Source organism: Anser anser, assembly GCF_964211835.1.
Source record: "Anser anser genome assembly, chromosome: 1".
NCBI lineage: Eukaryota > Metazoa > Chordata > Aves > Anseriformes > Anatidae > Anser > Anser anser.
In genome coordinates, this window is record NC_139720.1 from 147,522,014 (window position 1) to 147,536,585 (window position 14,572).

Sequence of the window (14,572 nt, forward strand, 5' to 3'; positions counted from 1 at the left end):
GGGCGGGGGGCGGGCGCTGGCGGCGGGCGCCGCGCCGCGCTGCGCTCGGCTCGGTTGGGCTCCGCTCGGCTCCGCTGCCGGCCCCGCGCTGCCCGCCGCTGCCCCCCGGGGAGCAGGAGCAGGAGCAGGAGGAGGAGGAGGAGGAGGAGGAGGAAGAGCGCTGCGGCGGCACCATGGCGGTGGAGGAAGAGGGGCTGCGGGTCTTCCAGAGCGTCAGGATTAAGATCGGTGAGGTGCCCGCGGGGGCAGTGCGGTGCCTCGCTGCGGGGCACGGTTTCGGGGCAGGCAGCACGGGCGCGTCCCAAAGGCGGCCGGGGGGGGGGGGGGGGGGGGAGTTGGGAGTGGGATTTTTTTTTCGGGAAAAAAATGGCTAATGGGGTTTGTGGGCGGGAGAGGGGGTCGGGGGGGGGGGGGGGGGGCGAGCAGCGGGCAGCGGCTCGGGGCTGCGCTCGCGGAGGCGCTGCCGAGAGTTAACCCGGGTGCGGGGTAGTGAGGGCGGGGGTAAGGGCGGCTTTCAGCGGGGGTGCGGGGAGGAGAAGCCCCGCCGCCGGCTGCTCGGGGGCAGCGAGGCGAGGCTGCGGTGGCGGGATGCCGGCGGCGGCCGGCCGTGCCGCTGGGCTGCGGCAGGGGGCGGTAGGCGGTGCGGGCACGGGGGGCTCCTCGGCTCCCCCCGGCCGCGCGGAGCGGGGCGGGTGCCCCGAAGTCGTGCGGGGTCCCGCAGCCGGGCGCTTTCCGTGGTGGTTTTCCTCCTCGGTCTGCTTGGCTATTGGCGTGCCCTCCGGGCGGTCGGGCTCGCCGGTCGGCTCGGTCCTTGCGAGGAGCGATTTGCGGCCGGGCTCCGGCTGATCTGCGGCTTTCAGGGAGATCCCTGCCTTGCCTGCCTGCAGCCTCCCTGCTGCAGGCCGTGAGCGGGGGCCCCGGCACCTAAGTACGCTCGGTGTCAGCCAGCACGAAGAAGCGCAGGACCGATGGATGCCCTGACGGATCAGTGCCAGCGCGCCGCGGGGTCAGGGCGGAGCACCCTTTCCTCGCAGGGAGGCTGAGGCAGCCCGGAGGATTCAGGCTGTCCGCCAGGTTGGCAGCCCAGAAGCGCTTGGATGCCCTGGTGTCACATCATTGCCGTGGCTGGGTCCTGCGCTCCCAAGAAGCTGCAGGTGAATGCCGGTGTTTCGTGCCACCGGTGTTACTTGCTCTTCTAGGACTGATGGGCTGCATTTTTAGGTAGATGGGGAATAATACCCCAGATTTTCCCAATGCTTCCCCGTTCTGAGTAGTGCTGGTTTTAGGCGTGCTTGGATTTGGCTCGAGCCATCTGTTTCATCTGCTGAAAACGTGAACCCTGAGCTGCTTAGGAGCCCACCTTTCCCTCGTCTGTTTCCCGCTGCCGCCGGTGGGCTGTTTCCAAAAAAAATGCCCCGCTGAGACACTGAGGTCGCGGAGCAGCAGTACGAGCTCTGCCGCGGCAGCGTTAGGAGGGTTTGTTCCTGCGCTGCCTCCTGTCCAATTTCTGGTTTCTTTTGTGGTTTGTTGAATTGAAAGAACTCGGTGCCTGGCTGCTTCTGCTCACGTCTGTTGCGAGGAAGTGACATACAGTGAAAAGAAAAAAGTAACGCCTGTGCTAAGGACCGCGCTCTTCAGATGTCTATTCGAAATTGATTTATTTTGGCTTCCCTTCGCTGAAACCGTTGTCCTCTTGTCTTTTTCTCCTTAATTGAAAATTATTTTTGCCGGAATTCCTTATGCGTAAACAAAACAATGTGTCATGTAAGACTAAACAAACACTTCCTATAAGATTGCCACTTTGAGGAAGTGTGCAGTGCTGATATTTCCATGAGTCAGTGTTTCAAAACCTGCAAGGAAACAACATAGGACTCTACGCCTGATGATTGGCTGGAAAAACTACAAAGAGAGTGCTTCTGCTTGACAACATGACTGGGGTTGTGCTGTTAATAGTATTTAGTAAACATACTGTACTTAATTGCTCCTTTTTTCTCCTTAAATGGCATCAGCTAGTAAGCTTTCAGTTGAAAAAATTAAGGCTCACGTTCAGCGTTTCTGCTTCGGAAGCTAGTGGGGAACTTTCTGGCAGGTTGTACTTCGTGCATTGATTTGTACTTGGACATCTGAAGAAACTGCTCACTTGTGAATTCTTGCAGTAAAGTAATGGGCTTTCTATGTCCTCAGAAATCTTGAATTCTTGTCTCTAGGGGTAGGAGGCTCCGCTCTAAAACTGTGTTTCTAGCTGTGGCTAGGCTTGTCATATAGGTTTAACTCTCCCATATCTTTGCAAGAATCTAGGGGACAGGAGGAAGCTCCTCTTGACAAGGCTGATGGAGCCCCCAGTTTACTGAGCGTGACCCGTTTGCTCATCGTTTGGTTCATCTCGGAGGTCACAGTGGTCCCCTGATACAGCACAAGTGCTCGCAGCAGTTTAAGATGTTCACCAGCTTGTAAAGCTCCTTGGAAAGGGCCACGGATGGACCTTGGTGGTTGCAGGTGTTGAGGTCACAGTCTAAAATGTGGGGCTTCTGGCAGCCTAGTCTCTCCGTAGTGCTACGTGTGATCAGAGACGTGAAGCTGTAAATTTTTTGTGATAAAGGTTGGCTACTACCATGTATAGGCAGGTGCTGCATTTGCAACTTATCCCTTTTCAAAGGATAAAACCAAAAACCTCATTTATGTTGTGCCGGTCCTGGTGACTGGATGAGGATTGTTGTCTGTAGACTGTGCTGCCTCTTTGGCTCTTGGTTTTGCTGTGCCTTCTTTGCTAATTCATAGAGAGCTGTGTGGTTTAAGACGTTGTGAAAGGAATTAAGCTTTTCCGTGGGAAGCTGAGAGTCTTAGGTGAAATCAGGCAATGAGTATTTGCTTAAGTGCTAGTGTACTAGTCCTTAAGCAGATTGATTGCCGAGAGAGAAAGTAGTTATTGCCCTTCCACCATTAAGCTTGGTACAGAATAAATGTTTGGGAGGATTGCCTCTCTGCATTTCTGTGAGGGTGAGGAGGGGCTATCTTGTCTCTGAAAAACTTCAGGCCTCCCTCAGTCCGATAATTCTAAGGCTGATCAGGGAAATCCATTTTGCCTTGAGAAGATGTCCTTCTTCATGTTGTCTGTTGGGATTTAGTGCCTTGTCTTCAGTGGTTACTCATGGAAGTAGTAAGTGCAACTAAACGTGCTCGCCGCATAATGCTGTAAAAGGATTTATCCCCATTTAAATGGGGCGTAAGGTTGTTGCACAGATATTTTTAGAATAAGTGAGTTTTCCCACTTACGTCTTTCTATATATAGACAAATATCGTAGTAAACATTTATTTAGGAATTGGAGGATCTTTCTTATTAAGATGTCAGTGATCTTTTAGTGTTTCAAAGTTAGTGGACCAACAAGTAAAGAAAGGAAGAAAAGTTATTTGCATCTCACCCTGAATGTATTCGCGGCTTCTCAAGATTGTTTCTGCACCTTAAGAAGTTAACAAGTACAGTTTAATCTGATGCTGTGTAGGTAAAATAAAGTGGCAAATTGTACTATTACTAATTGTAATGCTAAAGTCTATTTAAGGCTCGAGTCTGACAGGCTGTGGAGGGTGCAGAATAGATTATGCAGATTTTTCACCACCACTTTAATATTTCAACTCAGCAAGGGTTGGTAGCTGTTGTGTTGGGTGTGCTGAGTGGAAGAGACCTGGGACCAGTGCTGTCCCTAGGAAGGGAGTGCTGCCATCACTCTTCATGTGTCAGGAACAGCCGTCCTTGGAGCGAGTGTGGAGACCAAAGCAGAGTTTCTCCAAGTAAGAGAAAGAAACCAAGGTAGCAGTGGAAAATACTTCAGTGAACTCAGTTTTTGAAGAAATGGAAGATGCTTGCATTTGGGGTTGCCAGCCTGACATGACATTATCCATGAATTAATCATTTTTTACTTAAAAGAAAGTTTATATATGGAATCACAGAATCATTAGGGTTGGAAGAGCCCTCCAAGATGACCTGGTCCAGCCATCCCCCTACCACCAATGTCACCCACTAAACCACGTCCCTGAGCACCACGTCCAACCTCTCCTTGAACACCCCCAGGGACGGTGACTCCACCACCTCCCTGGGCAACCCGTCCCAGTGCCTGACTGCTCTTTCTGAGAAGAAATGTCTCCTCATTTCCAACCTAAAGACAGTGACTTGGTTTTTAGAGTGCGTGGAGATAAATACTCATGCGTGAAACCATTAAACATATGCTCAGAGCCTCTGATACCAGGAAGCAATTTTTTTTCCTCCCTCCTTTGGAATTAATACATTTGAAAAAGAAAAAAAAAGTGTTCTCTAATCTCTGCCACGAGAGCTAATAGTGTTTTCTTGCCTTCTCATGGAGGTGATTATCTGCTGGTCAAAGTACCAAACGCTCTTACATCAGGCCGTTATGTAAGTGCTGGATGCCTTAGCTTTGCGGTTTCCCAGCAAACGCTCTTGAAAACTTTTAACTTCGTTGAAACACTCTCCATTCTCATTAAAAAAAGTGGCTGAAAATGCATTCTCTATTCCTTAAATTTGCTAAATCACTGGGTCCTGTGTTTGTGGGTCTCTGTTCGTCCTGATGCTGACCTCCCTGGGTCCCGTGCACGGCCCTGGGGCTGTCTTGGCACGGGTGGGTGCCCCAGGCTCAGCTCCTGGACACCTTCACCCAGGTTGGTTTGTGGCTCCTGGTGAAGGAAGGCTTTCCATGCAAACACTGAAAGGGGTTTTCAGCCTACAGCAAGATTAGAAAATACAATCTTAAAACAAAAAACTTCTGAAATACCATTGGTTTTGTACATCAGGTTAAAATTCTTAAAGCAGATGGGCACAGTGGACTGCAAATGGGCCTTCAGGTATTCCCTCTGTCCTTCCACCATCCATGACTGATGAGGGACCTACGGATGTCCATTGTAGAAGTACAAATTCTGTTTGAATTCTGTTTGAATTTCTGTTGAAGGCAGCACTTGCACTTCAGTGAGAGCCGAATTAAATCTCTGAGTAGCTCACGTAGCAATTCCTCTCTTGGGGAGGAGCGGAAGGATGAGGCAAAATCCACTTAGGGTTGTTAAAGGGTACTTAATACCTTTAATTTTGTGGCAATTCACTTGTGGGTAAATCCTCTGCAAACTGGTGGTTGGAGAATAAATCTTACACTTTTCCTGTGTGTGAGAGGAAGAGGCCTGGAATAAAGACGGAGGATTGTAGCCTTTGCTGAATATGGGAAAAGATGTAAATATCACACGGTTAGGTTACTCGTAATCATTTCAACCCAGCAAATGTTTAGCCATATATGTCGAGGAAAAATGAGTGTTTGTGTGCCAGTGGACTGGTAACGCATCTGGGGAGCAAGTCAGCCAAATCAGCCAAGGCATATATTAATTTTAATTAAAACATGCACTAAGACTGCTTTATGTCTTAAGGTTGGGTTTTTGAACCTTCAAGTACCGGGGGTTTATCTATCTTGGGGTAGAATCAAGGAGAAGGTTGAGAGGTGGTGGAGGTAGTAACAGGTTGTGTTTTATTAAACCTAAAAGCTGGTTGCACGTTCTGGATGGCTATCTTAGCTTCTCATTTTAACAACATTTACTAAAATTTACAAAGTGTCTTTGGCTTCTTCAGCCTAGTGGACTGGTGACCGTATTTAGGATCCCACTAAAAGCTTTGTTTCAGAATAAAACCAAAACAAATCCAGCTTCCTTCCTCCCCCTTCCTAACCTCTACCAAGGGAAAGCAACTTCCCTGAAACTTCAGATGTTGTTTTCCTCCTATAGAAGAACTTTTCTGGGTGAAAGTTTTGCAAAACGAAATGTGAATCTTTAAAATTACGAAGAGCTGGACTTTTTTTCCCCCCTATTTTCATTTCTCGAATTTTTCATGGATCATTGCCAAGTGTTAAATACTTTACGGATTTAGTGGAAAGTGTGAGGGCTTTGAGTTTTCCTTTTATTTTTCCCCTTTTTTCTGTCTGAAAGGGGAAAAAAAGTGTAGCATATCTGTATTTTTGAGGTCTTCCAAGGAAAGAACGAAAATATTGAAGACTTTATAGGCTGGTCTGACTTGCTCTCCTTCTGAGTTTGGTCGCGAGTGCCGCTCTCCAGATGTACCTTCTGGACCTCAGATACCTTCTTCAACCTTTTTCTTTCTGGCTAGAGACTCAGCATTTGCTGGTTGTTCCCTCTCCCCTGGGGAGCACTGGGACAAAATGCAGATCCCTTCGGTAGCCCGACGACTGTGCCTTGTTGTTCCCTGCTTGCTGGGGTGTGTAACCGTGTGGCTGCATCACCAGTATCCCGAAAGGATTCATAGGATGTGATGGGGAATTGCGGCAGTGCCAAAGGGGAGGAAGGTTCGTGTCTGTGTGAACGGCTGGTGGATTTCAGCAGGTAGCGCCCCCTGCAGTGCTCCCTGTGTGCCAGTGTTAGTGGACAAACATTAGATGAAACTTCTCATTTTAGCCACGTGCAACGTATTTCTAAAAATCCTTGAAGTTCAGTTCGGAGGACCAAGTATTTTTGCAATAACGGGAGGAGGGGGACTCTGCTAATAAAGTAGGTCTGTGTCCCATAAGATGTGACCTTGAACTTTCTTTTTGTTTTTCTTTTTTTTCACAATGACTTTAGGAGGAAATGCATGTTTGTTATCGTACTTGTTACTCAAAGGCATTTCAAAATCCATTTAAAAGAAATCTGCCTTGCAAGGCCCGAGCTGGTGTTTCAAAAAAGGAACTTCAGGCTTTGGAGACCTTGGGTTACATAAAGAGCAGAAGCGTTTGAACTCGTGAAGGATTTTCGTTTCCCAGGGTCTTACCGCTCTTTATTTTCTAATTTGGACCTGGAGGAACGAAGTTTGAGTGACTGCTAACTGATTTGCCTTGCGTTTAAGTTTCACAGGGCTCTAACAGTCCGAGTATTGGACGACTGAGAACTTGAAGCACTCGGTTTACAGTCGTGCTTCTGTTACGGCTGCTTCTATGGAGTTCTTGTGTTTAAAAAAGCAGCTCCAACAAGCCAGATGCTCTGACACTGGGGTTTTAAACTCCTTAAAAAATAGGAGAGAGGCGACGAAGTTTATTTTTCCTACTGTTTCCAATTTCTTCTAAAAATATTTCTGTTTACAAATTGTTTACAGCTACTTACTTTTGTTCGAGAACTCCAGGAGAAAACAGTTAGCGGGAGCCTTTTACAAGGCCTTAGCTGACTGTTGCTTGTATTTCCCAGCTGGTGTTGGAGTACATCTGGAATCTATGAAATTCCTTTCTTTGTTCCTCATTTCCTGTCTCATTCAGGACTACACTGCAGCTCTCTGAAAGCTATGGCTCTTAGGATCTTCTCCCGAGCTGTGTGTTTTAAAGCCTTTCCCAAGTTCCTGAAGGTGGCTGTAAGTTCCTCGTGTCTTAACAGCGTAATTGAACCGTGTCCTGAAACTCCTAAGACGGGCAGTTTCAGTGTTTGGACGACAAATAGTTTCACTGGTTTTTCTGGCAGTCGTTCAGCTCGGAGAATTGTAGGAAGGAGGGTGGTAGGAAGAGCAGAAAAATCTGCTGGATGGTATAAAAGCTCCCTTTCTTCGCCGCTCTCTCTTCCCCCCTGGAACAATCACCGGCTTGTGATACAAAACGAGATCTATTTTGCAGGAGACACGGGGTGTGACATTTTACAGTTGCTTTCAGAGTCTGGCTGGAGGAGCTGGTGGCTGCTGCAGAGCACAGGGACACAGCCTTGGAAAATCGAGCTCGGGGAGTGTGACAAAGTGTGAGAGCCATGTGTGCCTGAAACAAAAACAAGCCGTTCCCCAGCCCGGCAGTGTTTAAATTAAAGACTCACTGGCGTGAATTGCATGGTTGCAATTCACCTAGCAGCGGCCGAGCGAGAGGGAACGCGGCCGCCTAACAGAATTGTACTCATTTTTGGCAAGACCGCTTGTTGTTTTGTTTTTTTTTTCTAACCAACAAAGCATCTGACAAAAAATGCGTTTTTATGAATGCTCACATCCTGAAGCTATCGGAGCAGCTGGCCAAGTTCTCCAGAGCAAGAGGAAGCCCTCTGTCATCCAGTGGTTGCTGCCACCTGCCAGCTGTGACATCTCCGAGGCAGAGACGAGCTGCTGCCTGCTAGCTGCACCCACGTCGGATCTGCTGTGGTACGATGCCCGTTCAAAGCCTTCTTCGTGAGACACCTGCTGCTGGACGCAGCTCGCATTGCGAGCCTTGCTCCTCCTCTTTATACACGCACCGGCTGTTTTCCCTTCCATTTTTGAGTGGTAGAGGATCCCTGAGATGGCAGCAGTTGCCCTCACGGAGAACTTTAATTTTGAGCTGCCTCTTTTACGCAATTTAGCAGATAGAAACAAGTACCACTGTGAGACCTGTCAGGTCTCTAGAGATTGGATTTTCAGATTTGCCAACGCCAGTTTCTTTTTTATCTTCTTTTTTTTTTTTTTAATGTCACTAACAGAAAGTATATCATTGATTACCTTAAAAGCCTTGTAAATACGTGTAGTTTCACATTATATTTATTCCATGTTCTTCTAAGTAAACCCCAGGAATTGCTGCTTGTCTTCCCCAAGGTTTGCAAAAGCAGTGGAAGAGCTGTGAATCCAGCAGTTGGCTGAAATATGTCTTTCAGCAGAGCGTGTGGGTACGGTGTAAGGTGGCACATCTCCTTTTTTAAGGTTCTCAGGTCTTCTGCAGCTGTATAAAAGTGACAGTACTGCTCAGTGTGGCTGTGAACTGGGTAAAACTGAAGTTATTTTGCTCTGTAGGTGATTATCGTTTCTTACCGGCTGTGTTGTGCTCTGTTTTAGGGAGGCAGAAAGCTTGCACCTGCCCTGTTCAAGTCATAGAGGAGTAGTGCTCCGATAAGATTTATGCCCTGCACTGACCAGCATTAAGGTCCTTCTCTTGGTCTGGGCAGATTCTCAGTAGCCTAGACCCAGCCTGGTCGTAGAGACCTCCTTCAGGCCACGTTTCCCTGCTGTACTGAGACCTTGACTCTACTCTTGCCTGCTTCCAGAGATCAGGAGGAGTTGGGTTTTGCCTCCATAAACACGGTTGTGAAGTTTGGACCTCCCTGTCCCTTTCACTTTCCCTAGAATTGCTTGAGAGAAGGGGGAAGGAAAGCCAAGAAACAACTAATTTTTATTCAGACCCATACTCCTTGCTGTCTGTCTTTGAGCAGTGAGGCAGGAGCTTTTGACAGGGAATAAAAAGTGCCTGGGGGAATTTGGGATGTTGGGGTAGAGCAAAGTAAGTTCAGTGCAAATGAAGCTCTAGCAGGCTGATAATCAGTTTGCTTTGACACCTGCTCTTGTGACAGCGTTCCAGAAAGATGTGGGTTTGAAAGTAAAAAATAAAAAAAATTGAGTGACTGTTTTAAGTCAACTTCAGGACTGAATGTAACTAGTCTCTGTAATAGTCCAGGTGGAAATGTTATTGCTATTAGAGTTTTGTGGTAACACCAACGAATTTTTGGTATGCTGTTGCCCTGCTTCTGGTAACGGGAGTAGGTAATGTGGTCCTTCAGGTAACAGGAAGTTGGTATTTCATTCTCTTGAATGGAGGCATTTTCTTTCTTGTACAAAGCAAATCTCTGGAATTGGGAGAGTATTTTTCTCCTAGTTCCGCGACATCTTACTTAGGTGTAATTGAACCATGTCAAAATTGCGTTTTTATTTTATTTTATTTTTATTGTTTGTGTCTCTTTGTGCCAGTTGCTTTAAGGTGGGCTCCCTAATTCAGCAGTACCTTGCAGACTGCATTGGGAGCGCCGTGGAAGCACACGGTCTGCTTAACAGACCACGCACAGTGCCAAAACGAAATATCTTCTCCAAAAAGGGCTTAGATCTGAACACGAGCTTAAATGTCTGTGAGTTAGTGCCAGGCTGCAGGGATGCCAAAAATCCTCTTGTAGCGCAGGGGCTTAACTAGGTGCTTCAGAATACGATCCAAAAAAACCTCTACCCGTGGGGGTGACGTGCCTGGAGGAAATACTGAACGCAGGGCTCAGCCTGAGCTCCTGCTGCTCTCCAGAGCTCCAGCGTGCGAGTGGGAGAGCGCTGCCACCCGCCCCCGAGAGCGCTACGGCGGGACCCCGGAGCTGTGCTTTGAAGGTGGGATTTGGTTCCCTTCACGCTTCTGGAGGAGGCGGTGGTGGTGATTTATTGCTGCCTTTGTTGTTCCCTAGGCCGAGTATTTGATGGTCTTGGGTGTCATGCCCAAAACGCTGATGTATTTTGCAGCGTGTGCGTCCCGTAGGGTGTCATGCTGGGCTATTTGCGGTGGGGCAGCTGGGGCTCGGACAGAAGGAGAGCACGATGGAGCGTTCTGCTCATAAATTTGGATTCAATATTTTGTATTTTTGTCACTGTTTTGGACATGGATGCACGTTTCTAAGTGTCTGGTGGTGGCTTTTTGTCTGTCTTGCCCTCTCAATTCCCCCCCCAAAGTTAAAATTTATACAGTGAATGAGGCAGAGCATGCCTCAGAGTGTCTCGTGCTGTGCATCTAGAAAATCCTGGGAGGAGCATGCTGTTCACCTGCTGCAGACATCCTCTGAAGAGAAGAGAAGAAGCCTGTTCGTGTTGGTCAGCAGCCCCGATAAGGTTTCCTGCTTCTCTGCCCTAAGTTGGTGCACTTGAAACTGCCTGTGCCGGCGTGCTGAGCACTCAGAGCTGCCTGGGGAGCAGGCTGTGGGAAGGACGAGCCGCAGCCCACCCACCGTGTGCTAGATTGCTGGCTTTGTGGTGCTTCGGATGTTGGATGATAGCTTTCTGTGGAGAACATGAGATTAACGCTAAAATAGGCCAGCATGGGATGAGGGTGACGACAGCAGAAAGCTGCGAAACATCGTTTTGAGCCAGTGGGTTGGCTTCGTTTTAATCGGGATTTTATTTATTTATTTATTTTAACAGATATTAAAGTTCCTGGAACAGAACAGCATCTTATCAAGAACATGCTTAAAGTGTTTCTTGGAGGAGTGGAGCATTTACTTGGCTGTTGGTGGAGGGGAATGTGGATTTTGTTGCAGGGCTGTGGACTGAGAGCTTCTGGGGGAGAGAGGGAAGGATGTTGAGGCTTTTCTAAACTAAAAGACAAGAAGGTGCTGCTGCAAGTCTTCCGTGGTATTGTTGGTGTCTCTGAAAGGCCTTCAGTTCACCCAGACTTCAGGATCACGTCAGCATTTTATAGGCTTAGCCATGCTCAGTGTACTCATGCTGCTGTTGGCTTGCACTCTCTGAATAATCCAAACTGGATGATTCAGCCCCAAGTCTTCAAGACATGAGACAGTAAGTTTGACCTGGCCCACTTAATTCATTTTACAGTCTTCTCAGGTGTCTTTTTTTTTTTTTTCCCTCAGTTCATTAATTCCATAATTAACCTTAATGAGTTTTTATACTAATTATTTGAAAGGCAGCCTGATTTAGGAAAGTCACTGAAGCACTTAGGTGCTGATCTGCCTGTAAGGCTGCCCAGGCAGCCATCTGAGATGATGTGGTGCTCTCAGACACACATCGTCATTCAAGTCTACGAGCCGCTCTGGGGCCACGAGGGGTTTGCGTCGCCTGCCCCTGTGCTGAGCATCCAGGAGCTTCCAAAATCGAACACGTGAAACTGAGGGCTACCACCGTGACCTCTACAAACACACGGGACTGGGCACCCCTGTTTCACTGTGGCAGTCCTTCTTTCTGCCTACCTCGTCTGCTGTGCGCCTTCCCCCTGCTGAGAGGTGAGGGGCAGGTGCCCCACGGACAGGTTGCCCAGCTGTAGGAATGGACCTGCCTTGGTGAAGCCCAGGGTAGTGAGAGAGCCCTGCTGCCATGGGGAGGGACAGCAGAGGGCAAGGAGGATCCTGTTTCTCTGCCTGGCCAAGTCTTGCTTCCTTCCTTTCGAGATCCTGTTCTTGTCAATCTGCACTTTGAGTCAAATGCCTCACGGGAGGGCTCTCGCAGTGGAAGCCCTGCCAGGCATGTTCAGTACCAGGGAAATGAGGTGCAGTGCCAGAGCAAGGAGCTCTCACAAGGATCAGAAAGGCCCCCTATTTCTGTTTTTTTTTTGGACTTTTGTTTTGTTTTTATGAAATCCCTGTTCTAAGGGCTGCCTAATCCTCCTTTACACCTTTGACACCTGCAGGACCCGCAGACTTCTCCTGGGTCCATGGAGCTGCTTCAGCCGAAGCACTTGAGGAGAGTAGGAAGAGTTTAGGAGAAAACAATCTTAGTGACCGTTTGGGTCTGAAGAATAGAAACTAAGGAGGAAGCTATTATTGAGAAACCAGTACTAAACTGGTTGTTTTCCCTTTTCTTCCCCAGTGTGCCTCCTTCCCCCGGCGGGGCTCAGTCAGGCCCTTCCCGCTCTTCTGCGGGGTTTAACACCCGCTATCGCCCTTCTGTGGGCTGGCAGCGATGGGATTTATGGCTTCGTGCTGCCACACAGAGGTCCCCGTGCAGGCGTAGAGCATGGGTTTGTGTGAGTGCAGAACACCTACTGCAGCTTCTCTTTGACTTGCTTGGAGCCTGAACAGTGCAGAGGAGTCTGCTGTAGCCTTAAGAATAAATCTCTCTTTGTACTCAAGCTGCTTCCCCGTCTGAGGAGCTGCTGGTCACTTCTGTTTCGAATACAACCTTTTGCTTAGCCCCGACAATGTGGCCCCGTCCTGGATAGCAGTGATTAAATACTGGAGTGATTCTTGTGACCTTAGTACCAGCACTCCCGGTGCCCCGCTGAAGTCAAGTCGCAGGTCAGGACCAGCAAGGTAAAACGCTGCAACTCTACAGATACTTGAGAGGAAGGAGTGGGGAGCTGGGGGTCGGCCTCTTCTCACAGGTAACTAGCGATAGGACTAGAGGGAATGGCCTCAAGTTGTGCCAGGGGAGGTCCAAGTTGGAAATGAGGAGACATTTCTTCTCAGAAAGAGCAGTCAGGCACTGGGACGGGTTGCCCAGGGAGGTGGTGGAGTCACCGTCCCTGGGGGTGTTCAAGGAGAGGATGGACGTGGTGCTTAGGGACATGGTTTAGTGGGTGACATTGGTGGTAGGGGGATGGCTGGACCAGGTGATCTTGGAGGGCTCTTCCAACCCTAGTGGTTCTGTGCGGGGCCCGAAGGTGAGCGCCTGAGCTGACACGCAGCTCCCAGGTGGAGAAAGGGGCCTAGTGAAGCTTCGTCCTCCGGGGCTTTCTCTCACAGCTCCGGTCCCAACAGATCAGTGCTGATGGAGCTTCCCCATCACAGCTGGCCTCCAGCTGAGGCCCTCAGCCCCCTGAGGGGTCAGGGAGAACTGGCCCTCAGGTCCTGGCCCCTCTCTGGTGGCAGCCAGCTCTTTGTTTAGCCCCTCACCCATCAAATCTTGCCACTCCTGGTGCTGGGGTAGCTGTGGTGGGAATCCCGAGGGGTGGAAAGGGGAAGTGCAGCTGCAATAACAGAAAACGGGGCCGCAGTTTTGTAACGCTAACTGTGGCAATAAAACGCATCCTGTGTGCCGGGGCAGGCAGCCTCCAACTGTGATTCTCGAGGTCGCTGTGAGTGGCTTTGTGAGGGGAGCCCTGCCAGGGCCCTCTGTGGGTAGGGGGGGGTGTGGGAGGCAGGAGGCATTAGGTAGCTATTGCTACAATATGTAACTGATTGCTAAGTGCACTGCTGGGATGGCAGGAAAACAAATCCTCGTGAAGACTGGCTAACCTTTTGCAGCTGCGTTTTGTCCCTACATTCATCCATGTATTTTGGCTCCCGTCTAGCTCTCGCTCTGTGACATTTTTAGTGATTTATTCTTCTTCCCTTTTTCTGTGGTTTGAAAGCCATGTCCGATTTTGTGAAGTTTCTGGTGCGTGTTCCTACTTCTCTCCAGGCTGTGGCAAGTCTGCTCTTACATCATGTCAGCACCACGCTGGCGATTAGCAGAAGGGAACTATTAGCGTAATGGCCCTTTTGTTTCTCCTCTCTTCTCTCCTCCCCGACCCCAGACAGAGAGTAGCAAGGCTTTTTTTAGGCTTTTCTGCAGTGTTTCAGTGGGAGCTGTGCTGAGGGAGTTCTCACAACAGGCAGTGCATGCAAAATGCTGTAGTCTGATTGCGTAGCGTGGAAGATTCACTTCAGAAATTATCAGATGCTATTAAATATATTTGACCTTTGGTCTGCATCGATAAATTGCTCTGATGTTTATCCTCACTTAAGGTGCACGGTAAGCCTGCTCTGTGTGAGTTCAGTAATCTTGCTGCAGACCTTAATTTCTTGCTGTATACTTAGGGTTATCTTGTTTGTGTAAGAGCAGGGCAATGACAGAGTCAAGCAAGGAAGTAAGGAGGCAGCACTTGGATGGGAAAAAGCTTTTCACTATCGTCACGTAAAGAATGTGGCAGAGGATCTCCCTAAACCAAGAAGCAGGGAGAGGGAATTAGAAGCGTACAAGCAGATATTGACCGTTCCTTCCCAGAGTGGCCTTCCCAGCAGTACTGGGGCTTTTTGTGAGCTCTTTCCCTGAAGCGCAATTCTGTCTCTGGCACTGTCTGGGTTAGTTTAGGTGCTCCTTCCAGCTGAAGGGCACAGCCAGGAGGTGGAAGTGGAGAGAGCCAAAAGGACACGC

At 49.0% G+C, this 14,572-nt stretch overlaps 1 protein-coding gene across 4 annotated transcripts in view; it reads left to right on the forward strand.

Annotated features, from left to right (window-relative positions):
• The window catches only part of RASA3 (RAS p21 protein activator 3), a 164,741-nt gene that overhangs the window by 41,846 nt on the left and 108,323 nt on the right, over positions 1 to 14,572 (forward strand). The window contains exon 1 of one of the 4 annotated variants that reach the window (XM_083801770.1): positions 12 to 228. The exons of 1 other annotated variant lie outside the window; for it this stretch is intronic. In XM_083801770.1, coding sequence (XP_083657896.1) covers positions 174 to 228 — 55 coding nt within the window. In that variant the 5' untranslated portion in view covers positions 12 to 173. Of the gene's footprint in view, positions 1 to 11; positions 229 to 631; positions 1,075 to 14,572 lie in introns of those variants that run through there. 2 more of the 4 variants (XM_083801769.1, XM_083801772.1) reach the window with 2 other exon arrangements.